The sequence below is a fragment of the Penicillium macrosclerotiorum genome (assembly GCF_028827735.1).
Source record: "Penicillium macrosclerotiorum strain IBT 26536 chromosome Unknown utg000008l_segment0_segment0, whole genome shotgun sequence".
NCBI lineage: Eukaryota > Fungi > Ascomycota > Eurotiomycetes > Eurotiales > Aspergillaceae > Penicillium > Penicillium macrosclerotiorum.
Window position 1 is genome coordinate 1,949,403 of NW_026643087.1, and position 25,633 is coordinate 1,975,035.

Genomic DNA, 25,633 nt, shown 5'->3' on the forward strand with positions numbered 1-25,633 from the left:
TGCTCCTATCTAATCTAGTCTAATCACCTGACATCTATATCATATTTTCACGTAAGGAGCTCCATGTATATTTATAAGAAACCTTTTGTGACTGACTAATTATAGATATACACGCCACAATAAAGTGAAGGAATGAAATTCATTTATTTTTGTTGGAAATTTGTTATAACGAACTCATTATAGATATACGCGCCCTGGGAAAGAGAGCCAATGAACTCCATTAATCTTTGTTGGAAAGTGTTTATAATTAACCATACAGGTACGCGCTATGAGAAAGCGAGCCAATGAACACCTTTTATCTTTGTTGGAAATTTGTTATTATTAAATAATTATAGATAAATAGCCTAATATAAATACAACCCCTGCGATAATAGCACCCTCAGGGTCCATAATAAGGTAATTGGACCCTATCTGATCAAAAGTCTTTAATTAGAGAATCCTTTCGCGACCCTTTCCAATATTCTAGTGTTTGGCCAGCCACGTTGGTACGATATCCCAAATAGGAAAATATAACGTCCTCGTCTGATTCGCCCGAGTTTCGCAACGGTTCAATATGCTGTAAAAATTATTACCAGCTCGAATGATACGTTGATAGGAAAATGTGATTCTCTATTCCAGAATTAGCCTAATATGTTCAATCATCTTGAAACAGTACCCAAAGCGCGCGGCTTTCGAGGTGGCTCTTCCAGGGTGGCAGGGCCATTCTCTACCCCTGATGTTGGTACTGTCAATTCAACGGCTCAAGGTCGTAATATTTATACTCTGTAATCTGGCCTTCAAATTCATAGCAGTTCTGAAGACATATATTATTAATATTGTTGCGCTCTCAGTTCTGCTTTCACAACTTGGGCAATAGAAAAACCCCCCAAAGCCAGATTCCCCATTCAGCCTAGCTCCGTATCGAATCGTTCTCCCAATATGAAGGGCCTTTTCACTCTCACTACGATAGTTGTCACCATGGCTACGATGGTGGCGGCCGCACCCGCCACGGAAGCTGTCTCGGTTGAAAAGAGAGCGCTCATTCTCGGGGTAGGCCGTAGATTTTTACTTGAAGTGACAGATTTAGTTACATGCTAATGACGAAATGATATTAGGACAATTGTGGTGCGTGGCAATGTTTAGATGACAATGGAAATTGCCAGGGTATCTTCTACTGCTGGTTTGGAGATGATTAGGTTCGATCTGCATCGAACCCTTGTTGTCAAACTTTCCGCCAAAATGAATTAGCGCTACTACGTTTTGAAGCATGAGACCCGTAATGAATGTGGATCAAGTTCCGAAAATAACGGATAATATATTCAACTTCTGGACTAATGTCTTTTGTATGTCAAAATGTTATGATGATCATTTGCTCGATTTAGTTCGCTCTATATATATGCTGCTATGCGGAAGTGTTATCAGACCCATCGACAGCTACAAGGTGGTCGCCTTGAATGCAAAAGTAAAACAAAAGAAAAATAGATGCGCAAGCGCGTAAAGCACCTGAATCACATCAAAAGTAAATTTTGGTCCTTGCCGCCTTCGCCAGGAACCTTTTCCCTTTCTCTTTACCCCGAGTTCACTTCCCAACTATTCTTTTCAATCCCGTTTAGCTTGATCCCCCATCTTAAGCGTACGACCTTTCTAGATCTCGGCTGCCGCTTGCGCACTCGCCTGAATCAAGGGAGTACAGTGAACCTCGCACTGCACTCCTACCAGGCATCATCATTCTTCTTCAGTCACACTATCCTAAGCGGTTGATCTCTCTTATCTGCGTCTGCCGCACCCATAGCCATTTGATAGGCCCTTTGAAATTGGCCCAAGACCCCTGTTCCAGCTATGAAGTTGGCCCCGGTGGTGTGTGCTTTCGGCCGCGTCAGAAGCAAGTTGCGATGAAAGGCAATCCCTTGGTCAGATAGCGGGCCCCACATCCATTCGTGTTATTGGCGATATGCCTCATACCAATATTCTGCATGCAAGAAAAACACATAGCTGTAAAATCATGATGATGACGGTGAGAATGATATATATTTACACATAAATACGTATCTACTCAGAGACGAGATATAGGGCGTTGCTATAAGGAAAAAGGAAACGTATGTACCATTGACCCGCTAATCGGAAACGTAAAAGAAAAACAAAGAATATATAGAAACACTCAGTCTTGTACAAAAACAAAAGATAACGATAAACAATGAAAGACAGTAGTAGAGAAAAGCAAGGAAATAAAGACAAGTATTAAGGAGTGAAACAGCAGACCAGACAAATCGCAAGATGCACCCAGGTATGCACATGTAATCTCATCTCGTCAACCCATCTATATCCATATCATTAGGAGTGCAGTATCCATATTCCATATCGAATTCTTTTTTAGCAAAACAAAAGTTCCCGTCTATTAGGCATAGATGGCATGAGAAGAGGAGGATTCGGGTCTCATCAAAAAAAGGGAGGAGGCGATGCTCAGCCGTAGCGAGCGCTCAGGCTGGCGAAAGCATCAGGACTGTGACGCCCGTTCTGCAAACCATTAACGTCCACACTTGGTTGGCTCATGTGGGTTCTCTGGAAGCCCTTGTTGGCGGGGGGTGGGCCCGAGAAGGGCGAGAGTCCACCGGCAAACGGAGAAGGACTTCCAGAGAAGGGAGAGGTTCCACCAGCAAATGGGGAAGTTGAGGTGTTCATCCCTGGGGCTGGTGCCGCGGGGGCGTTGACCCCATTGCTGGTACCCATTCCAATGCCTAGGCCCGAAGATGGCGGCTGCAAAGAGATTCCCGCTTGGGCTGCCAGGCCCGATCCAACAGATGCGGCACCGAAGGGGTTGCGAGAGGCCATGTTAGAGCCACCAAAGCCAGGCTGGGGTGTCGGGAAGGTTGAGCCCGGCTGGGTCTGGGGTGTGGAGCTCAGAGAGGGACTAAGAGTTGGGACAGGGCTGGTTCCCGCGCCAGGCTGGAACTGAGAGTGGTCGGGGATAGAAGGAATGGGAGGGACGGCGGAAGGAGTTTGGTTGAGATTGTATAAAGAGAGAATGCTGCTTTTGTCCATGTGGCCTGTGACTTGGGGCAAGAGTTGCTGTGGTTGCGGGGGTTGCTGAGATTGGAACTGGGTAGGATAACCTCCTAGGCTCGGGGGGGTATTGAGTCCCATGGCTTGCTGGAATGGATTATAGGACCCTTGCCCCACGCTCTGCGCCTGTTGTTGTTGTTGTTGCTGTGTTTGAAAAGAGGGCGTCGAACCAAATGGAGATGTACCAAAAGGTGAAGTGGAGGAGATTGCAGGCATGGTATTTGCATGCTGGGGCGGCCGAGGGGCTGAGATTGCGGGGACCGATGCAGAAGACTGTTGCGCTTGAGGCTGAGTCGCAGAGTTTTGCGGCAGTGTGTTGAAAAATGGGTTGTTCTGGGGGACATTGGGGTTAGGAAATGACTGAGCGCCCACGCCGCTCTGCGTCTGAGCCGTGGTCTGAAAGAATGGATTATAGCTGTTATCCATGGCTTGAGGAGATGAAACATAGCTATTCTGGCCAAAGGTGGACATCGCCGGGGGTGTTATGGGCTGTTGGTAAGTAGCCTGTGGTATCAAGCCGGTTTGGGCAGGATACCCCCCGGTGGAGTGTGGGAACAACGGCTGGGACACTTGAAGGCTTTGGAACGAAGCCTCCAGAGGCTGGGCGGGTTGGGATGTTGAATCCAGTCGGTCAAAGGGGTTATATGATGCTGTTTGTGGCTGCGGCGGCGCTGGGTTATTCGCTGTTGCAGTCGGCATATCGAACGGGTTGGTTGAGGTCTCGACCTTTGGCGTAACCGCTGCAGGAGCCGCACTCGGAGCCGGGGCGGCTGCAGGAGTCCTTGATCTCGACACCGGGTTGCTTCCCTCGCCCAATCTGACTAGAGTCTCAATCGATTTATCCAGGTTCTCATTGAGGCCACGCAAAACCATCTCATTACGTCGATCGTTGGTGAATCCCATCTCCCGTAGCGAGGCCATTTTCGATTCGAACGAGGCTGTTGTCACATCGGCGACGGGTGCGCCGAGACCAGTCTTTTTCGGCAGCGGCGGTGGGGACCATGATCGCTGGTCATATGTGGGCGATGCCGATGCGGACGTCGACCCCTTGGACTTGGTTCCGAACCGGCGGAGGTTTGAGGTTGAGGAGGCTGACCGCAGGCCGAATCCAAAGAACTTGCTGCCCGATTTCGGTGGGAGGGGTGGAGGTGAGCTCTCAGGCGACTCGTCGCGCAGGTATGAATCGTCATAACTTCTTTCCTGCTTCCGCTCGCTGCCCCGGGTATAGCTGGAATCCTCGCGGCTCGGGGGTTTGGGTTTCCCATCTTCCAACGATCGGTACTGGTATTTCTGTCGAATGAACCGCTCCATGACTGAATCGGACTCGTCGATGTCCGTTGGGGTGGCTGGCTTGACATTCTTGGGGTTGAAGATCTTGTTCATGAGCAAATTGCCATGGGATTTCATATTCTGTTGATGATGAGAGACGTCAGTTCCCTGACGGGGAAGGGGGGACCGGCCTCATTGGGGCCTGCCAATAGGACAAATCGACTCACATCGACCTGTTCCGATGACCAACTGTCCATTGTCAAGGATTTGATTTTTGAGATATGTGTGCCCAGCTTGCGATGGATTGCGGCGCACCGCATGCAAAGAAAAATACCCATCTGGCGACACGCGATCAGTTCGACAATGCAGAAAGGAGGTCATGACGGTCACGGGGAGGATGCATACGTTCCAGCTTGCCCATCCTATGGTTTAAACGAAATGGATTAGCAGGCGTCAACTTCTCTCGCTGTGGGGAGGAACCAACCTGGGGTCAAGGCTTCGCAATCGGCGCAACGGTCATTACCAGGAACCGTCCGGATCAGGTCGGCGAGGGCCCTCTCATTGCGCTGCTGTTGGCGCTTACTGATGGCACTCGGCATAATGAATGAACGACAAAAAGACAACACAAGAAAAGAATGGACACAATACAATTATTGCACAGCGAAAAGAAATAGGGGAGGGTGTGGAGGGGGTAGAGAGGGAGAGTGGAAGGCGGAGAAGGTCCCGAAGATCCCAAAGGCCCGAGAATCCGCGACGGTCCAGCGTTCAGGGCCGCTCAGGGACACAGCAGCAGGTACCGCGGACACACCCCGGAATGCGCTCCAGGAAGCTTGTCTCGCGCTGCAATTGGGATGTTATTTCCAGCTCCACCGTCTTCTGGAATGGCTCTAGAAATCCTCTTTACGTCGTCGCATCCTGCCGGCCTCTGGAATACGCCGATCTTGGGCCCAGCCTTCCCTTGAATGGACACCATTCACATCCAGGTCACATCCAGGAACGGCCCCCAGCCAGGGCCAGGGCGCACGCCACATATCTCAGGCAAGATCTCACCCAAATTACGAAGTATCCGGAGTCCTGGAGTCGAAGTCGGGATACTCGGGAGAGTATATCTTCGAATCTTCTACTCCTCTCTTGTACTACACATCTTCAAATATATTCGTGTTTATAGCCGTTGGGATGTCCGAGCAGCAGGTGACTCGCATCCACCACTGCACTCAGGAAGCCGAAGCCTCCAGAGGGCCGTGGAGGAGCCTTAAGTTGCCCAGCGATTCTTCTAGTACGCCAATATGACCTGCCATCCTATGGATAGGAGGGATTGGAGGTTGATTATGCGTTCAATGATTTTTTCATGAAGTGTAATGAAGAAAAGGAAAGGAAGTGGAGCGAAAATTCCCCTCAAATAGGGCTCTGCACGTGACCCGAGTTGGGTCATGTGACTCAAGCGGCCCGAGTCCCTTTTCTTCCTCTTTTTTTTCTTGACTCGCTTCTTCCTTCTTCTTTCTCTTCCATCCGATGGCACCACCTCCATCGCTGATCCATGCAGGAATCCTTTGATGTGAGGATCATTCGGCAGTGATCTGAAACCCGAGTCTCCTGGGCTCCTTCCCCAGCACCAATACATAGCATAATCCGTAGATGCTACGAACCCCACATAACCCGCGTGGTGCCTCTTGATGGCACTGGACGCTTCATGGGTGATTTTTATCGTTCGTTCAGTGGGAGAACAAAACACAACAGCTTTTAGCAGGGCTGCGTCTACTCCACCCTGGTGCTCATTATCTATTGAGCAGCAGGACTATTTTTACGACGAACATTCCGCATCTTGCAGTCTTAACAATGCCAATTTATTTTGAATCATTTTTCTGTCGTGTTCTGTCCTTAATCCCTTGTAGTCAAGACTGAGAATCTCATGTCGTCTGGAGTATAGGATGACAGATTTTATCTCGGCCATGAAAGAAACTAAAGAAACATTGAGAATAATAATGACATTACTGGATGAGAATCACTTGGAATGGCTCGAGGCATGATAAAATCAGCGAGGCGCAAGAAGTCAAGTAGTTGCACTCGCACCTAGAACTACGGACTTCATTGTTAGCCCGTATACATGATCCTCAATGCAATAAACCCCCGGGATTCACTTGTACTTCGGAGAGCTCACGAGCTAGTGGAGTTTACATTATATCATGTTCAACCATTATTGAATATGATATCTCCCTTCTACATGACAAGGGCTATTCCCCCCACGATAGCTGCCCCAACAGCGACAAACACAAGTTCAGCCACCTTGGCTGCGCCACCAGTCTTGGTCTCGCTTGCCGCAGAACCAGTTTTACTGGCGCTCTCGTTAGTAGTCGAACTCTTCGTAGAAGATGCACCTGAGTCGGCAGTAGTGGCTGCACCAGATGTCATGGTAGCGGCGCTTCCGGCACTGGCTTCGGAGGTTTGCTTTGAATTGGTGCCGGTACCAGTCGGCGCATTGAAGCCCAGTGCAACAGCAGACGCCGGCAGGGTTTCCGTCTGCGAGAATGTGGCCACATAAGTTCCACTTTGGCCTGACTGATACATAGTGCAAAGGACAGAAGATCCAGCGTTAATATATTTACACCCAACGGACGAGGATCTTAGACAACATTAGTGACACATTTGAGGTCTACACGCTCATCTCCCAAAGCAGTCTCTACTCACAGGGGCTCCGACGGATCCGTGTAAGAGCACCCAACATAAGATGGGCCCATGACAATAGTGGCACCAGCACTAGGCAATGTGCAAACATCGGTACCGCTGTTGTCGCATTTGGCAATATAGGTGGTGTGGGTGGCATCCTAGACAAACTATTTAATACGGAACGCCTTTGTCCTGGAGCTTCGAGATCACCGCTTACACTGCCAGCGGTAGAGATTGACACATATCCAGAGTCGACAATAAATTGATTCAAGAAAGGAGAGTCAGCTATGTGCTGATCGGCAGCAACGGTCGCAGCACCGGCGAGGATCAAAAAGCTTCGAATTGACATGATCATGCTATTGAAGAGAGAATTGATTGTAAGACAGAGCACGACTTCCTTGAGGAAATAGCACTCAAGGACCAGGTAATGAGATTCTTGTATTCTTTCTTGGAGGCTGCCAAGGGACCCTATTTAAAGCTAAGGTCGTATTGGCTTTTAAGCCAAAGCTCGGCTACGTCGTGTTTGGACCCTCGCTTCAGGGGTCTCGCGGGGAAGAAGCGAACCATTGGGAACAAAGGGTTCACCCGTGGCGTTCGCTAGCCATGCTTGCTAGCCTCATTGCGGCTCCTATTCTTACCAGCTGGATAGAACGGTCGGCAACATCAAAGTTACTCACAAGTATTTTGGGTCGGCACCTAGCGAAGAAGTAGATTTGTCTACAGCAAAAGTCGTCATAGCTGAGTGAACGCTAATACAAGAGTCTTCAACCCGACACGTTTCAAGTCATGACTTCTCGCTACAACCCTTGGAACAATTCGGCACTTTGTCAAAAGGGTGACAATTTCACATTTTTTACATGGTTTAAGAACATTCATCCAGAAAATCAGATCCTTTGTCGATGTGAGACATTGCTGCCAGCCATTCGCATCGGTAATAGAGGCGCATCATTGCCAGGAGGGTCTAACCGCTCTTTAAGTTCTGCTCTGGCCGCATCGCATCATGTTGAGCCAGAAGCCACAGGTTTCAGTCTTTGCCCAGATTTAGGGGGTTGGTTGGCCATTTTCATCCCGTGGCTTGTTTTAGTTCTCTCCCACGAAAGACAACCAAGTTTCCTTTCCCCCCATGTATTCTATAGCCGCTCGGACGATCGCATCTCCGGAGCCGCTCTCTATTTCCCCGTGCGCGAAGCTTGATCAATGTGGAACTAGGAGGATCCCACGGGGGATCATCATGCAGAATATATATTTTTAAATTCCGTCTTGGCTCAGCTAGGTGGTATATAGAATGTGTATCTGCGCCATAGTTCAGACAAGAATCCAGCCAAAGCGAATGACTGATAGTTTGCAATTCGGTCTTAAGATGTTAGAATATCGGGGAGTTGTCTATGCCAAACTATGAGGTACAAAATTATCCCCGGGAACGCTCCGTGGCGGCCACTGGTATGTCACGAAGCGAGACCAACCCAGCTCACGCCTAGTTCGTACCTACCGCATCAATTTCAAAAGCAGTCTTCAAGAAATCAACGCCGATAAACGCATCACAACCATAACCTTTTGTTCCCATTTTCATCCTCATCAATTCTCATCGCGTTACAGTTCCTGGCAATAGTTCAGACCGGGACTTCGAGGCGGTTAGTAGAATTCGCCGCCCTCTATCCCGCCTTGCTACTATAAAATTCTGTGATATCATATATAAACAAACAATGTCATATACTACTACTCATGCTATATATCCTCCTTTCCCTCCTACTCGTCCTACTGCTATTACCGCTATTACTACTGTTACTACTACTGCTAGGGTGCTACTTGCAGGGTAGCGGCCTATTGGCCAGGTAAGGAAGAATAAATACAATATTGGATCGTTATAGTCGAGGAAAAATAGCAAAGGTCAATTATTCCAATAACCGAATCTTGAAGAAATTCAGTTCGAAAAAAAGGGGAATCTCCTTCTCTAATCTTAATGTCGTCATTTTGCTGTTTGCCGAAGGTATGACGATAACAGAGTCTGAGTCCGACTTGTTCCTTCCTATGAATCGCAGATCGTCATTTTTCAATAAGCATAGGCGTTATGCATATGATTCGTATCTGAAGTCGGCCCGAATAACATCAAGTATTATACATTGGGTTATTCTATAACAACTACATTTTCTCCCATCAACATATCACCACCAACTACTCCGACTCGCAAGCATCTAACACGCGATCAACGTCTACCTGTCTTAACACTGCGCGAGAGAGATCGTTTCTACGCACACACGGAAAAGACGTGCTAGAAAATCAAAGCTTTTTGATGAGCAATTAGATGATATAATTGCTTGGATACGCACTTCTTTTGGTAGTCGCGAGAAGACTGTAAATCAAATTGTTCCCGAATTGCAACTCCCAGTCTGCGGTGAACACTCCGTTAATATCTTAAAAAAAGTGAGGTGAATAGGTACCCAGCAATCCAGCAATCACCACTTGGTCGTAATGGTCGTAACGCATAAACGCTCGACAGGCTTTTACGTTGGTTGCTCGCCCGTCAAAATGGGTCTGTTGGAGATTAAAAACGATACAAGGGAGCGGTGTCGATAATTATGTCACTTTTTCCCTGGGAGATATTGCTTTTAATGATCCGAATTCTAGAAGATTGTATATAATTAGCCTACGGATATTATCTCGACGTTTGTCCGGCATAATTAGAACGCGACCCCGTATTATGGAATGTATACTGATCATACAAAAGCTAACCGGGGAAATTCTAGGAAGCACTGCTGAGTATTGTCTCCAATTATATATCTATTTTTTAACGTATTAACCTTATCATAATGGATCTGACTCGATCTTGGATACCAGATTAGCTACAAGTTCAGGGTGTGGGGAATAGGGCTTCCCGTCCGTTTAGCCGTACTTAAGCCCATTCTAGTACGCAATTAATTCTCAATGCGCCTGAGCTCTTAAATAGTATCGGATTTGATCTTAGGGTGAATATGGGTGATATGTGTGGGAACTTTGGAGACTGCGGTGATAGAAGTGAGAACGGTGTGAGAGGGGGCGAGAACTTGACCCGGTTGGCCACACTATGAACAAATTTGTTCCCCGGCAGGGAAGTTGAAGGGGTTTCGTCAAAGGCTGCAGTTGGAATAAATCACACTCCATACCATAACCAAGTCGCAATGAAACCAATAGGCTCGACGCAATAATATATGTCGGCCACTAAATTTGTGCAGCTCGAGAAGAGCTGAGGATTCAAGAAAAGTCTGTTTCTAATATTAGATCTGTCTCTCCTCCGGCAGCCAGATTAGAAACTCACAGATCGCTTCGAGAAATGCTGAATTTATTAGTCATGGTTGTGCAGTCTCATCCTTGACAACCTTATAATACTCGGCACAGCGGATCACAGTTGACCACGTGTTTACAATGTCAAAAAGCATTACTTAGTACTTCTTCTTTATGCTCCTTCGGTATCAACATCTGTCTTAGTATCTCGACCGTCAAGCTAATGCAAACATAAGTACGGAAAATTTCGCGTGTCCAATGGTTCGGGGATACTGGGACGCCACTGCCCTGATCGCTCGGCCCGCCCCATCTCTGAGAGCCGGTATTTGTGTTTGTGCGGCCACATGGATGAGGAGCCCCTGACAGGGGTTTCGTGGGTTATGGTATTGAAAGCGCAAGCTTTTGAACCAAGGGGATGCTTCATGCTTTTCACACATGTGCGTAGCACACATTAGTGAAGAATTGCAGGTGCTATTTTCGAGCTCGATGCCATTTCCGCTTGACAGTACGGGATATTTATCAACACTAGCCAGGGGAGAAGAAGCACCTGATCGTAATTTCAATTGTATTCTGATACCTAGCGCGCAAAGCTAATGCATGAGAGGCACATTATGAGCCGGTCCCAACTTGGGGGCCAAATATATGGAGTAAATAACATCCCTGGCCACCAACTCGGACGAGGGAGTTCTCTACCCTACCTCATCTTTGAAAAAGCTTTGCACCTACACTATCAATCCTTAAGAAACTCAAATATCAATTGCTCAAGCAATTCCAACCGGAAACGTCGTTATGGCATTGCCGCTTGACGATAATGTTCTGAATCAGCTCCAGGGCGACCAGTCCGGGCTCCTGGACAAGATCGATGAGCTTCGGACCGTTGGCGTCGGGGGCCTCGTGGAACTTCCCCAAATTGTTGTTTGTGGTGACCCATCCAGCGGAAAGAGCTCCGTGCTAGAAGCTATATCTAGAGTGCGCTTTCCGAGCAAGGCCACTGTCTGCACTCGATTTGCGACTGAGATTGTCCTTCGTCGGAGCGTTGACAATAGATTCAGGGTTTCTATCGAGCCAGGAAAAAGCAGAACAGATGCACAAGAGCTGGAAAAGCTTCGCAACTTTACCTCGGAGTCATTCTCCGGCAGTGACCTTTCTGCAATCATCGAATCTGCGAAAAAGTGCATGGGAATTTCCGAGAATGGCATACTTTCCAACTCAGGGTTCAGCGACGATGTGCTTAAGGTCGAGATTTCGGGCCCAGATAGACCAGAGTTAACTTTGGTGGATCTTCCTGGCATCTACCATTCTACAAGCAACGACCAAAACCAGGATGGGATCAAAGTAGTGCAAAGTCTCACTGAAAGTTATATTAAAAGCTCTCGCACCATCATTCTGGCTGTTATCAGTGCAAAGAATGATTTTCATCTCCAAAGTGTGTTAGACGTCGCACATAAATTTGACCCTGAATACACGAGAGTCTTAGGGGTGGTTACCCATCCTGATTATCTCCACGCTGGATCGGAAGCAGAAGCGTATTACTTGAAGCTTATTCAAAACGAGAAAGTCAAGAAATTGCAGCTCGGGTGGCATGTACTTTGCAATCGGCCCTTTGAGATGATGCAAGCCACAGATTATAGTCGAGATAACCACGAGAAGGAGTTTTTCAACGGAGGCCGATGGGCGTCGGTTCCCCGTCAACAAGTGGGAATCGGGAGTCTCAGGCACCGTTTAAGCAAGATCTTGCTCCGTCATATCTGTCGCAATCTACCCGGCCTTGTGGCGGATATACAGGGAAAGATCTTGCATCATGAGAAGGCACTTTCAAAGATGAGCAGGTCCAGGGAGACGGTTCAGGAGCAGAGACGCTTTCTTCTCGACATCAGCAGCAAATTTGCACACATTACGCATCAGGCATTAAACGGGTATTATGTCGACAGGTTTTTCGGAGGATACAAAGCCCATGAAACTAAAAATGGGAAGAATTGTTCTTGTTATTTAAGAGGAAACGTACGTGCACTGAACGATAGCTTTGCCTATGCCATGAGCCTTCGTGGGAGTCGCCGTTTCATTCACGTGGATGTAGAGCCAAAGGTGATTGTGCCAAAGGGGCCATCAGCACCATACCTCGAAGGTTGGCTTCCACAATATATTTCGCGAAAGGCACTCGCGGAAGAAATCAGGGAAAAGGCTCGTCAACGGCAGGGTTTTGAATTGCCGGGAAATTCGAATCAGTTTCTTGTTGGGGAGTTATTCCGAGACCAGTGCGAACCATGGAAGGCAATAGCCGAGACCCATATTTTGAATGTGTGGAACGCGGCGAATGCCTTTGTCCAGGACGTACTGGTGTATTTCTCGGACGACTACACTTGTGCTTTAATCATGAGGCACACGGTGGCACCAGAATTGGGGAAGATGAAACAAAGACTGCTGGCCAAACTCGATGAGCTTATCTCATACTACCAACGCGGCCATCCGTTTCCTGCCGGGGACTCTTTTCTCACCAGGCTCAAAGAGTCGAGAGAGAAGCGTCAAGTCGAAGTATTGAAGAACGGTTTCGGCCTTGCTGGGGGTATTTTCACTCCCCCCGGAGGAAAAACTATCAGCATTATTGATTTGGAGCGGGCGGCCAATCATCTACAACTATCTGACGACCAGTTCGGTGCGGAAGAGATTATCGATCAAATGCAAGCTTATTACGATGTATGTAATGAATGCACGTCGAACATGACTGTAAAGAATACTCTTCTAACTGACCTCAATATCAGACTGCAATCCTGACCTTCGTGGAAAATGTTGTAATACTGGCAATTGAGAATTGCCTGCTCTATCCTCTGGGGCGTCTTTTTTCCAGTCAATTTGTCATGGATATGGATGACCAACAGGTTCAAAAGATTGCAGCGGAGCCTCCGGAGACTCAAAGTGAAAGAAGACAGCTGAATGATGAACTTGAGAAACTCCGACGAGGCAAACAAACCCTCGGAGCCTTCATACCGACCGTATCCGCCTCTAACCTGGGTAAGAGCACTTACTTCCATTTTACATTTACAGACTCATTTAAATATTACTTTAGCACAGCCAGCTTCGCAGACACGGGCTCAGCATATAGCGACGGAAGGAATCTCATGCCAAAGTAAGCACGCAAATTACCAGCCCTCACACGCTGTCTATGTTCCCAAAATCGACTCTGGCATTTCTTTTTGGAAATACCCAGGACAAAAGCACTCATTGATATACCCATGTTCATGATTTGCCAACATTCCGCTGACCTTCCCTGCACAACCAGATGAGTTTACTTCATCCCATGTTGCCCCCAATAGGGCCAACAGTCCGTTTGGCCTCTTCCAAATGATTTCGCCCCCTACTGGGCCGAAAGCAGGGAAGGCCGATGGGCCTGCATCCCAAAGCGCCGGCGCCACCATCCAAACCTCCATATTGAGTCAAGCAGGCCCAGCTTCGATGATAAAATTTTTTTAGCTAGCACCCTTATCTTTGGCTGAGACCATTTGGTACCTGGTTGGTGGAATATAAATTCATTATGACCTCTAGGATGGAGAAAGCTATCCCCGTTCGATGAATATCCGCGTGCGAATTTTTTAGATTGATCAGTTATTATGATTATATTGAAGGTATTAATATGAAACTCCCGTGACTTGTGTAAATATTATGGTCAGCACACCATTTTAATGGTCCTGTCACGTTCTCAATTCAAGAGGCGAGGCGCAAAATCCAGGAAATTCTGATGAAACGAGCCAACATTAACCTCGAATGACCTAGACGAGATATTGAATGATCTACATGACTGAACATTATCTATAAACAATCTATCTAATTCTACTCCTGGGTATATCTGGTACATACGACCACAGGGTGTGGAGAACAGGGCTTCCCGTCCGCTCAGCCGTACTTAAGCCACACGCCGGCAGGTTAGTAGTTGGGTGGGTGACCACCAGCGAATCCCTGCTGTTGTATGTTTTTTTGTTCACCCATTATTTCGATCTCTATACAGGGGACTAATTTGTTGTTATCTTGAAATTGTCTTTATTCATATATTCCTCTAAATAATGTCTTTTTCCTAATTAGGAAAGTATATCCCCTTACTACCAGACTCGAATTATAGTACTTAGACGTAACTGGAAGGGTTTTGTTAGAGTACTAATTTCTAGGTAAGGAAGGAATGAATACTGACATTAAATCGTTATAGAATCAAGGAATGGTAAAATTAGTATAAATTATTCAACAACTGAACCTCTTCAAGATCCAGTTCGAGAGGGTGATTTTTTCTATATAATAGTGGAGGTAACATTCTAATAAACGGATGACGATGAATGAGATAGCATATCCTTAGCGCGTAATGTTTGCGTTTGCGTACTATGTTTGTAGTATCCGTGACTTCAGTCATATCCATCGCGTCATAGGTATGATTCGTATCCGAATTTGATCCGAATAGCATCATGGATGTGGTTATTCCATGAACGCTGAAACAGAATTACCCGAATTGGATGTGGAAGCGGCAAATCACAAAGCTGGTTTCGATACGCAAATCCCAGAAAAAGGGAACGGAGAAGGAAATTGTCAAATTGGTTGTTGGATTGATGATAGGTGGAAAAGCTTTCAAGTAGGGAGGTGGGTTAAATCGGCAGTTTCCCACCCATGACTAGGCACCTGGACCGCAGGTTTCTGGTAATAAAAAAAAACGCTGCTAAAATACATATTGAGATTCCGCCGCCACAACGCTGAGCCCACTACCAAGCGTGTTTTTCGGCGTTTTAGATGCAAAATATAGGGTATAGGATTAACCATTGCCCTACTGGATACATTAAATCAAAATCTCTTATAGTAGTGAAAAAACAGCGCTTTTAAAATATCGTAAGGGGGGAGGGGTTTGTATGACTCGCTAATGGATTATGTCATTATTTCTTATGGGTGCTGCTAGAAGATGTAAATAACAATAGGATAATACTGTCAGATGGGAATTTGAGCAGCAGACTTGTTCAGGGAAGAGCTTTGACCGACTGGTTTGCTTCTTGGAGCGCGCGCTGAGAGGCTAGAAGAGCGGGATGCCCTTTATTAAGCGTTCTCTCTCGCAACGCAACGACATTCTCAAGTAGCTCTATAGCCTCTTTGATCTGCCCGTTGGCTTGATATGCCTGTGCGAGTTCGCGCTGAGACGCTAGTCGATCAGGATGCTCTTCATTCAGCGTTCTCTCTCGCAACGTAACGACATTCTCAAGTAGCTCTATAGCCTCTTTGATCTGCCCGTTGGCTTGATATGCCTGTGCGAGTTCGCGCTGAGACGCTAGTCGATCAGGATGCTCTTCATTCAGCGTTCTCTCTCGCAACGTAACGATATTCTCAAGTAGCTTTATAGCCTCTTTGATCTGCCCGTTGGCTTGATATGCCTGTGCGAGTTCGCGCTGAGACGCTAGTCGATCAGGATGCTCTTCATTCAGCGTTCTCTCTCGCAACGTAACGATATTCTCAAGTAGCTTTATAGCCTCTTTGATCTGCCCGTTGGCTTGACATGCCTGTGCGAATTCGCGCTGAGACGCTAGTCGATCAGGATGCTCTTCATTCAGCGTTCTCTCTCGCAACGTAACGATATTCTCAAGTAGCTTTATAGCCTCTTTGATCTGCCCGTTGGCTTGACATGCCTGTGCGAGTTCGTGCTGAGACGCTAGTCGATCAGGATGCTCTTCATTCAGCGTTCTCTCTCGCAACGTAACGATATTCTCAAGTAGCTTTATAGCCTCTTTGATCTGCCCGTTGGCTTGATATGCCTGTGCGAGTTCGTGCTGAGACGCTAGTCGATCAGGATGCTCTTCATTCAGCGTTCTCAGTCGGATCATAAACACATCCTCAAACAGCTCTATAGCCTGTTTGATCTGCCCGTTGGCTTGATATGCTTGTGCGAGTTCGTGCTGAGATGATAGTCGAGAGGGATCTTCTTCTTTGTAGGTGATTTTCATCCATACAAACACATCTTCAAAATACCGCAAAGCTTCTGCAGCTCGCCCTTCCACTAACATACACTTTCCAATCTTCGAAAGTAAGCTGTATCTCTCAGTTATACTCTTACTTTCCTCTCTCCTAGTAACTGCAATAGCATGTGGCAGGTACGTGCTCCATATCGCACGATTTTTATATTGATCTGATGGAAAACACTGGTCCACATGCTTTATTACACTAGCAATAATCTGCTGTGTCTTCTGCATTTCTTTGATCCATGCTCGTACTGATAGCTGCACAAGGCTATGCATATCAAACATATCCTCGGCGGTTCCCATCTTGGTCAAGAGCCCATAGTCACACAGTATACAAATACCGAGCTCGATATCCTTTTCTGAATTCAGAGCAGGGAGAATAGATCGTGGTATTGCCTTTGGCTCCAGGTAAGCTATAAATCCTAACAAATCAGCAGCAGAAGGCTCAGAGCTTTTGATCCGATTGAATAAAATATGCCATATAGTAGTCACGGCGTTTTGCATTGTATAGTAGCGAGAGCTATCGTGGAAGTTCCTGCTCGCTAGACGAACTCGGTCCTGCTCAGTCTTATGCATAAGGTCGAGGTACTGAGTAGTCGTTATATGACTCAGATTAATATAGTTAGCTGCTTGCATAATAGCTAGAGGGATAAAGTTCAGCTCCTCTAGTAGTTGTAAAGCGGATTCTTGGGTGCCAAATGAGCTTTCCCTTATAACCTTAGTAAGAAAAGTAGCACCTTCCTCTATTGTCATCATTTCAAGTTCGACTATATCCCTTTCTGCAAAGGATACAGCTACCTCACGGGACTGAGTAGTTAGCAAAGTCACCCCTCGCTTATTAGCAGGGAGATACTGATTAAGCTCATTGACAAGCAATTCAATATCGTCAGCATTGTCGACTATGAAAAGCCACCTTCCAGATCTATCAGAGCTGAGGTGCCGGTGCACTATCTCCATCGGATTTTCACCGTCTAGGCTCGGATAAATTTGGAGCTCATTCGCGATTTGAGAACAACCCTGCTCAAAACTTTCGAGACTGAAGGCTGGAGCCCAGAAGACAGAGCAGTCTGGTATATGCGTTTTCACCCAGCCGGCAAGCTGGAGCGCAACCTGGGTTTTACCGATCCCACCTAGTCCGCACAGAGCTAATTTTTCAGAATTTGCTTGGATAAATAGCTTCTGTTTAAGCACATCTAGAGTGGATTGACGGCCAGTGAAGTGACGATTTTCCAAGGATGGGATTATATAGTGTGCTTGGGATTGATCTTCTCGGTTGTTGGGGCGGCCTGCTCTTGATAATCCAATCTCCTGTAAGATCTTGTCCTCTTCCATCGGAGTTTCATCACAGTGAGGTACATCGCTCCAATCTATGTATGATTGGGCTCCATCATCAAGGTCGATGTTGCCATCGGTATGTTGTGACAGGTCATAGCCTATATCAGACTCTTCCTGGTCGAGGCCCCTCGCCCCCGAGTCGACCCAGGAAGCTTGATAGTCAGTTCTTGGACTTCCGAAATCACTTCCTGTTGATGTTTCTGCAATACCATCTATAGATATCAGGCGCAGTGTAAGAAGCATGATGTTCTGAAGATGGGCAGCCACATGACTTCCTATAACCTCAGTCCCGAGCTTGCTTTTGGAAACTGAGTCGTCTGTGACTTCTGATTTCTTTCCAGGAATTATCTTTTGTTCGATATCCGGCTTGGTTTCGCCGCTCATCTTAGAGAAGCTCGTATCTGTCTTTAACCTTTTGGACCGACTCTCATCGGAATTAGCCATGTAATGTTTCGCTTGCTCGTTGCTTCTGGTGGTGCCTCTCTGACTTTCTTGGGGTACTTGCTCATCAATAATCGTAAAGCAACACAGGGGACATGTCCCTAGTGGCCGGGGGCATTGAAGCATACTCTGCCGGACAATGGCCTTGATTTGCTGCTCTCTGGAAATTTCTATGTGAAGATTGTCAATGTGGGCCGAAAGATCCTCAGGACTATTGAATGAAGCTTCCAGTTCAGCACATAGAGGGCAAATCCATGAGGCTGGTGCATATACCTCTTGGTGCCAATTCTCGCCGTGAGCGGTCACCATATGCTCGAGCCACTGCCGTGAGGAGGCGAATCGAGGCATGTATTCAGCACATTCCTCGGAGAGACAGATATAGGGTTCGAAGTCTTCATTTATATGCTCTCTATATATTAAGTGTAAGTGACAGTGTGGCTTTCGGATAATGAGAAGATCATACTGCCACTTGGGGGTCTCTCGAGACCCTGCCATGAGAGGGCTAAAACACCACTCACAGACAAGACTTTCTTTGGCTGGGTGGGGATACTCTGCCTGATTTACCAGAATGGAGACTGATTTAGTATTTGAAGTGGGGCTTATCGATCTTCGAAGCTGATCCTTCACCTTCCGACTGTCCACAGAGGTGGGCTCGGATTGAGGTACCCTGTTATCAGACGGAGGTGGAGGAAGCCGGGGTATATTATCAGTCAAGCTGTCGCCGATACGAAGCCTCTTCAAGGAGACACGCATGGCATCTGAGCCCGCGAAAGCACCGGAAGGCTCTTCCTGGATCGGCGTTAGTGGTATTTGTGATCGCGGAACAGGTCGAGTAACTTGGAGTCGCTCTTGGCGGCTTTTGCGCTGAAGAAAGCGGGCGTAGGAATCCGCCATGGATTGCGTGAGTCGCTCGATGAGACTATCACTGGCGTTCAAGTAAAGTGTGCGCAGTAATAGATTCGCGACTTGCTCGAAAGAAGTCAAGTCAAGAGTCGCAGCAAACGCTCTCGCCTTGGAAGTCTGGCTGCTCACTGATGACCGTCGAATGGCAGCCCCTAGCTGGTTCAGTCGCTCCAAGACACCTGAAATGGCACCCAGGCTCTTGATATTAACGGCAGCAGGCTGTAGCGATCGGAAGTTGGTTTCGGAGATATCCATATTGCCGCTTTTAGAAGAGCGATCATCTTCGAATACTGTTCTTAGGATCATTAGCTGCAGGATCCTGCGGTAACATAAACTAGCATAAAAGGAGAGATGATTCACAGTAGCTTAAATTCTTCTGCATAATGTTCAGTAAGCGGAGAACCTGGTCTTGTATCTCGATATGACGCCGAAGCCTTCGGTCCAAGCACACGTTTTTCTCAGCGAAAACCCCCAGGAACGCCGCCCAAGTGGAAAATCGCTGATACAGGTCCGATAACAACTTTTCTGCATTCTGATCACCATCGTCGTTGAGCCTTGAAATATGACTTATGTAGAGGCTTTCGCATTCCGTGGCAGACTCGAATATTGGTTCCTGCTGCTCGATGTCTTCCATGGCCGCGTGAATAAGTTACTGGGAGGATTGGGCTAGTAGCGATGCCCCACAGCAACAACGGTGTGAGCGCCCGTATTTGAATGTTGACACCAATATTGGGTATCGGGAAGCGAAAAATGGAAGATAAACGAACGGCCTCAGTCGGTCAAACTTGTACTCAGTCGTACTCATTAGCTTGAGAGAAAAATGACAAATATCGACCACACCCAAACCCCTCAGAAGACAGAAGACCCAAAGGTGGGGTTTGATTTGGAATATATGTAAGCGCTAGTATTGAGGGAACCAATTAACATGGTTGATTTTTATGAATCATGCAGGACATCGGTTTTGACAGCGACCCAGCCTGCCTTTGGGCGAGGGCTGTTACAGGCGCGTCCATGTGACCGATTGCTGCTTGCTCATAGCGTTCCCGGTCCGGTCAGACACCTCAGCTACAAGGGCGCGAACAGGTGCAAGACACAGGAAAAGCTGATGGCTCATCGTGGGGCTCATCTTTAATCCACCTTGAAATCACCTTTCGATAACGCAATCTGGCCAAAGACAGCGGGGGTACGGGCTGACGATGTTTTCAACCAGGCCAGTTAGCTGGGCCAGTCTTCAGACTCTCCGATCGCACTTGAATGGTAGGCTCGTCAGATTTAGGAGAAATGACAATGCCGCCAACAGCAGCCTATTGCGACAGGTGCAGAATGACGTTGACTTTTTCGAAGCTGATCTACGGTACATTTTCATGATCATTCCTACGGTTACAGATATTCCGGATGATGAATATGATGAACTTAATCAACTGTCGCATAATCTCCTCACTGCTCTGGACGGCATGGTTAATCAAGATTTCATCAAAGCATTCAAAGCGCCCAAGACAGGAGGGCCTAGAACTGGAGCACACGATATCATTATCGGCAATCCCTATCCGCGATTATGCTCTATTATTACCCTTTTGGAGACTTCCTCCAGTCATTTCCACTTGATAACAGGCCAGGATTCGCTCTTCGTACTAATCGAAGGCCAGACCCGGGTTGTTGCCATGGATGCTCTTGCCCATATGAAGGAGGTCTTGGAGCGGCTTGCAAACGGTGCACGGGAGCATAAATACCCTCGGTTGAGTCAAAAACCGCCAACAGACCTTTCCGCAGAGAAGCCCTCGGGGGCTCAGGATGGGGTGCCTCGAAAACATGCAAGTCTCGTTGTGAACACTCTGTTCAGAGATATAAGACAACGAAGTTGCGGAAAGCAACATGAAATTAAGTTAAAGGTGCCAGGAGATTGGCAAACTGGCCCCCAGAAGACTGTACTAGATATGTTTCTCTCCTGTTGCTTAGATCAAGAGGCATGGCATCGAACTCGATTCGGCAATTTTCAGTAAGCTTTCAGCACCATTTCTTTATATGGCATTACCCCCTTAACAATCGATCAGAGCCGGTATCAGCGAGAGGCAAAATGATGGCATATGCGCAGCAATCCAAAGGGCCAAGATACAGGGTCGAGCCATATATCTGTCCATTGACAGGCAAGAAATATTTGATATTTCCGACAAGATATCCGCAATGCCTTCGGTATCGACAGAATTGACTTCGGAGACGCTCGAGGAATTGTTGAATCAAAAGGCGCTCACACCAATCACCCCTAGCGACTATGAAGCAAAGACTGCAGTGACGAAGTTGAGTTATCGAGAGAAAGCGATCCTGGCCCTTAGCCTTGCAAGATGCCTGCTGGAGTTCATTGACGACGACATGGAGTTGGCTTCCCATAGCTGGAAGCCAGAAAGCATATATTTCCTCAAGTCTGCTGGAACCCAACAGGATCGTGCCCCATATATCTCACTCAAGCCAAGCCTCCGGGGTTGTCAGTTGCCCGAGTCACTGGGTGCAATTGGGCTTGGCAATCCAGTCCTCCTTTCGTTTGCCAAACTCTTACTCGAGATTGATATTGGCGAAAGGATAAAGAAAGAGATCGACTACGAAAGTAACGCGAATTTGTCAACATGGGTCTGGATGTGCGGTTTCGTTGACGAAGTCGAGCAGACTGGAGGGGGTAATTTCCTTCAAGCTGTGAAGGGCTGTCTGTACTTACATGTCTACAAAGCACACTATCAGTCAGATGACGTCGATGTTGGCTATATCACAAGGAAGGTAATTTACGAGCAGATAGTGCGGCAGTTGGAGCGCGTGATACATACTCAGAGCTTGAAGCGTAAGCGACAGGGATCCGTATCTGAGCCTCCTTTATCGAAGAAGCCTTCTATCGACACATCAGCACTGGAAATGGGCATGCAGCTTACAGAGGTGTCGCCAAATAAGAAAATACCATGGATTAGACCTGCTAGTCGAGCTGACTTCGAGGTTGCTGTCGTATGTGCCTTACCACTGGAATTCGATGCTATATGCACTGTTGTTGACGAATTCTGGGACGAGGATTTTGGAAAGGTTGACGGGGATCAAAATATGTATACCAACGCACGCATCGGGAAACTAAACATCGTTATCCTCCTCCTCCCCAACATGGGAAAAGTCAGTGCTGCCAGCACATGCGCCAGCCTTCGATCAAGCTATCCAGGAATTAGTCTTGTCCTAGTGACTGGTGTTTGCGGAGCAGTGCCTTTTCTTGGGGGTGGAGAGGAAATTCTCTTAGGAGATGTTATAATTAGCAGGCACATAATACAATACGATCTTGGCCGGCAATATCCTGATGAGTTCAAGACGAGAGATACAATGAATGACAGACTTAGCAGGGCACCCAAGAATGTGCGCAATCTCCTTGCACTTGTCGACACAAATAGGGGACGTGAGAGGCTGGAGCAGCTGACTAGCACCTACCTTGAAGATATACAAACCAAATCAACTCAAAAGCTCCGGGGGCCTAAATATCGGTATCCAGGAGCCTCGCAAGACCGGCTCTTTCAGCCTGACTACCGGCATCAACGCCGTGTCCCCTCCCATGCAACTACTCTTTCAGAAACGCACAAGACGTCAGTCTGCGCCTCCATCGAGTCTCACAAAGCATCATGTGATGAGCTCGGCTGCGATAGTGAGCAGCTTGTATTGCGGAAGCGCATCAAAAAGAAACTACAGCGAGAGGAAGCTGGATATATTAAGGAATCTCAGGCCCCGCTCATATTTGTTGGCACGATCGGATCGGGCGATACAGTTATGAGGTCAGGAGAGGAACGAGACAAGATTGCAAGTACTCATGGTCTTCTTGCATTCGAGATGGAGGGCGCTGGGGTATGGGACGAAATGCCCTGCATCGTTATTAAAGGCGTCTGTGACTATGCCGATAGCCATAAGAGCAAGAATTGGCAGGATTTTGCAGCTGCGACGGCAGCATCTGCTACCAAAGCTCTTATGAGCTGGTATATTCACCGGGATAAAACATCTAGGGCTTAGTATATAGCACTAAGTACCGTCTACCTCTTGGTTTTCAGGGCTTCACCCGAAAGGTCAACCACATGACTCAGTTCCAGGCCCTGCTTTTCTCCCGAGTTTGGCAAAGGCATCCATGGTCATACCACCGTCGAACAAGGCCCAAATGTCTTAGACAGGAGTCTTGATAAAATTCCCTGGCTGTTTTCTGATTCTATTTGAATTTTCAAGTAGTATTGCGTTCTCCAGGAGTGATCAACTAGCAATAGGTATATTATACCTACATGACAAATTAGAAGAGCAATAAATCTACTTTTCTGCTGTCTTAGTGGTTCTTTTTCTCGATCATATCACAGACCAGCTCGTTCAAAAGTTTGTATCCAGTCGTTCATTTTGAGTTTAACTGATCGAGGTAAGCTTGATCTTGGCAACTGTGAAAGACGTTTTGGCTGTAGAAGGGCATGGCGGTTTTGCAAGCTACTTTAATAATAATTCCAATAATAAATAAGCCTTCGTACTACCAGGCAGTCTGCAACGGCACGTGTACGATCTGGCCTATAAATACCCTCTTTACATTCTCCGTGATAGCCAGACAACACATCCAACGATCAGCCCGATATACCTTGAAATAAGCTTCACATTCAACGTCCTGGACACTTACTCAAATCTTCAGTATTGAGGAGTAAATCATAAATAAATCTAAAATGCCCAAAATTTGCATCCGATTTGTGTATACCAAGGAATTCCTCAACTGTACCGCGCAGTCAAAACACATTATTATAACCTGCGAGCCTCAACCGCCTTGTGATAAGGCAAGTTGCGTTGGATATACGGATAAATATATGGGCCAATTATGTCACATATGCTAATTTCTGTGCATACGATGGCGCAAAATGCATATTGTGACGAAGACTCTGTTCGCACGCTTGAATGTGAGATTTGGGGGGCGGGAAGAGAATCCCCCCTTCTTTCGAACTGAATCCCTTAAAGATTCCGTTATTGGAATAATAATACACTCTTGTTATCCTTCCGATTCTATCACGATTCTATATTGTATTCATTTTTCCTTACCTGACCAACAGGCCGCTACCCTGCAAGTAGCACCCCAACACCAAACGTGGGCTTTGGCGATGTCTATGCGCACTACGACCTTCCCTTTGCCTGTGGCAACAATCCAATAGAGTAATAAAAGCTGTCACTCTGTTCCAGACGACGTGGTGATTCTAGAAGCCTAAGGAATACTTCAAATGTCTAGAAAGTTTCTTCCAATCTTCTACCTATGCTCAAGGGAATTTCGCTGAAGGTTATAGATCAAACAAGAGCTAACTCAATTCTGAAGAAACTATCATGCTAACATAACCGCAGTAACAGCCGCTGCTAGGAGCATCTCCAAAGCTTTAATAAAAAGGGCATTTCCTTCGGACGTCACTGCCCCAATACTGTCTCTCTCATATCCGAGTGTGTCATTCCATTCTAGCTTATTTCCCCCAAGACCAACTTGTCAGACCGTTCGTCATCGATACTCCCGTGAAAAGCTATATCGAGCCACCCAATGAGGCTTGTACCTCTATTACTCGCGCCGAAATATCCTCCTGTCTCGATCCACGCGCTTTGCTGGTCCAAGTAACCCGTAATAGTTGCCGTGGTAATGGCATGAGAGAAATACTGCTCCCCGTTGCCCTCCCCTGAAACGTAATAACCCCCGCTGAAAAGCTCACCATGTTCATCCCGGATGTCGCAAATTTCAGAAACGTTGAACTTGAAGTCGAAAGTACGGAGGAAAAACGTGCTCATTACGCCGGCAAACCGGTAAGCATCACTATCAGATACGGTCATATTATAAAACCACCAGGTTTCATTATATACTTGCATACTGCTCGGTCAGTAGGATTAGGTTCTCACCTGGATATCTCGAGGACATACTCATAGCTCGAACTGATGTGAATATCCTGATATTCACTATATTCGGGAGTGTCGCCGTCGTTGGTCAAATTATATGCGGAGTCCCATCCATAGATATCCAAATAAAACGGATCAGGTGAAGGGTTCATGGGGGCCACTTTCTTGAAGCCAGCCATGGCATTGAAAACAATCTTGAATGTGCTGTTCTCATATTTCAGGCAGGTATTTCCGTTGTTTTTGAGAGATTGGTGTTCCAAATTGAATGTTAGGGTAACAGTTCCGTTATAGTAACTATCTCAAATTGTCAATAATGATGTGACATTGGTCAAAAGAGCTATGAGAACGAGGGATCGAGAACTAACGAGCCGATTTCGCCATAACAGCTATAGTCAAGTCCGGTGATATTGTACGGTCGTTAATTATTGTCAACACCATACGAATCAAGATAACCATGCACTGCAAATGGATTAAGCAAAATCAATCCAAGAAGTAGTAGACTATACATGATGTTTTTCGATGTTAGGAGCTAGACCAGGTGCCTCTCGTATTTATGTGTAATGCTCCGCTGCCAACTCACCTAAGCGAGTCGCTTGTTATTCTTTTTTGGTGGCGCTATCCTAGGTCATTCCGAGAGAAGAACCAGTAGAAAAAAAGTTGAGCAATCCTAGCAAAATATATCTCCCGATAACGTGAATCGAAACAACGTATGTCTACTCTCGATCAGCGACGGTTCAAGGTCCGTGTTGTCCCTGTGCTCCCCTGTTCATAAACCGCTCCACATACTGAATTCACGTTTGCCCATCTTGGTCTGGGCGGCACCCACCCGACTATCCGCCTCACATCAGCCACAC

The 25,633-nt window shown here is 46.9% G+C and overlaps 7 protein-coding genes across 7 annotated transcripts; 3 read left to right on the plus strand and 4 right to left on the minus strand.

Moving 5' to 3' along the window:
* Positions 1 to 2,439: 2,439 nt before the first annotated feature.
* Positions 2,440 to 4,907, minus strand: N7462_008877 (uncharacterized protein; the record flags this gene model as incomplete). The annotated part of the gene is made up of 4 exons (XM_057080591.1): positions 2,440 to 4,449; positions 4,536 to 4,646; positions 4,714 to 4,730; positions 4,793 to 4,907. The coding sequence occupies 4 exons, from the start codon at positions 4,905 to 4,907 to the stop codon at positions 2,440 to 2,442; spliced, it is 2,253 nt and encodes a 750-aa protein (XP_056930919.1).
* A 1,618-nt stretch (positions 4,908 to 6,525) lies between these two features.
* On the minus strand, positions 6,526 to 7,327 carry N7462_008878 (uncharacterized protein; the record flags this gene model as incomplete). The annotated part of the gene is made up of 3 exons (XM_057080592.1): positions 6,526 to 6,928; positions 6,994 to 7,130; positions 7,190 to 7,327. The coding sequence occupies 3 exons, from the start codon at positions 7,325 to 7,327 to the stop codon at positions 6,526 to 6,528; spliced, it is 678 nt and encodes a 225-aa protein (XP_056930920.1).
* A 3,692-nt stretch (positions 7,328 to 11,019) lies between these two features.
* N7462_008879 (dynamin family protein) lies at positions 11,020 to 13,358 on the plus strand (the record flags this gene model as incomplete). Its single annotated transcript, XM_057080593.1, has 3 exons — positions 11,020 to 12,924; positions 12,990 to 13,239; positions 13,300 to 13,358. 3 exons carry the CDS (start codon positions 11,020 to 11,022, stop codon positions 13,356 to 13,358), a joined length of 2,214 nt encoding a protein of 737 aa, XP_056930921.1.
* A 1,857-nt stretch (positions 13,359 to 15,215) lies between these two features.
* N7462_008880 (uncharacterized protein) lies at positions 15,216 to 19,139 on the minus strand (the record flags this gene model as incomplete). Its single annotated transcript, XM_057080594.1, has 1 exon — positions 15,216 to 19,139. One exon carries the CDS (start codon positions 19,137 to 19,139, stop codon positions 15,216 to 15,218), a length of 3,924 nt encoding a protein of 1,307 aa, XP_056930922.1.
* A 941-nt stretch (positions 19,140 to 20,080) lies between these two features.
* N7462_008881 (uncharacterized protein) lies at positions 20,081 to 20,884 on the plus strand (the record flags this gene model as incomplete). Its single annotated transcript, XM_057080595.1, has 1 exon — positions 20,081 to 20,884. The coding sequence occupies one exon, from the start codon at positions 20,081 to 20,083 to the stop codon at positions 20,882 to 20,884; it is 804 nt and encodes a 267-aa protein (XP_056930923.1).
* A 181-nt stretch (positions 20,885 to 21,065) lies between these two features.
* N7462_008882 (uncharacterized protein) lies at positions 21,066 to 22,904 on the plus strand (the record flags this gene model as incomplete). Its single annotated transcript, XM_057080596.1, has 1 exon — positions 21,066 to 22,904. One exon carries the CDS (start codon positions 21,066 to 21,068, stop codon positions 22,902 to 22,904), a length of 1,839 nt encoding a protein of 612 aa, XP_056930924.1.
* Positions 22,905 to 24,353: 1,449 nt separating this feature from the next.
* N7462_008883 (uncharacterized protein) lies at positions 24,354 to 24,958 on the minus strand (the record flags this gene model as incomplete). The annotated part of the gene is made up of 2 exons (XM_057080597.1): positions 24,354 to 24,699; positions 24,783 to 24,958. The coding sequence occupies 2 exons, from the start codon at positions 24,956 to 24,958 to the stop codon at positions 24,354 to 24,356; spliced, it is 522 nt and encodes a 173-aa protein (XP_056930925.1).
* Between the last annotated feature and the right edge of the window lie 675 nt (positions 24,959 to 25,633).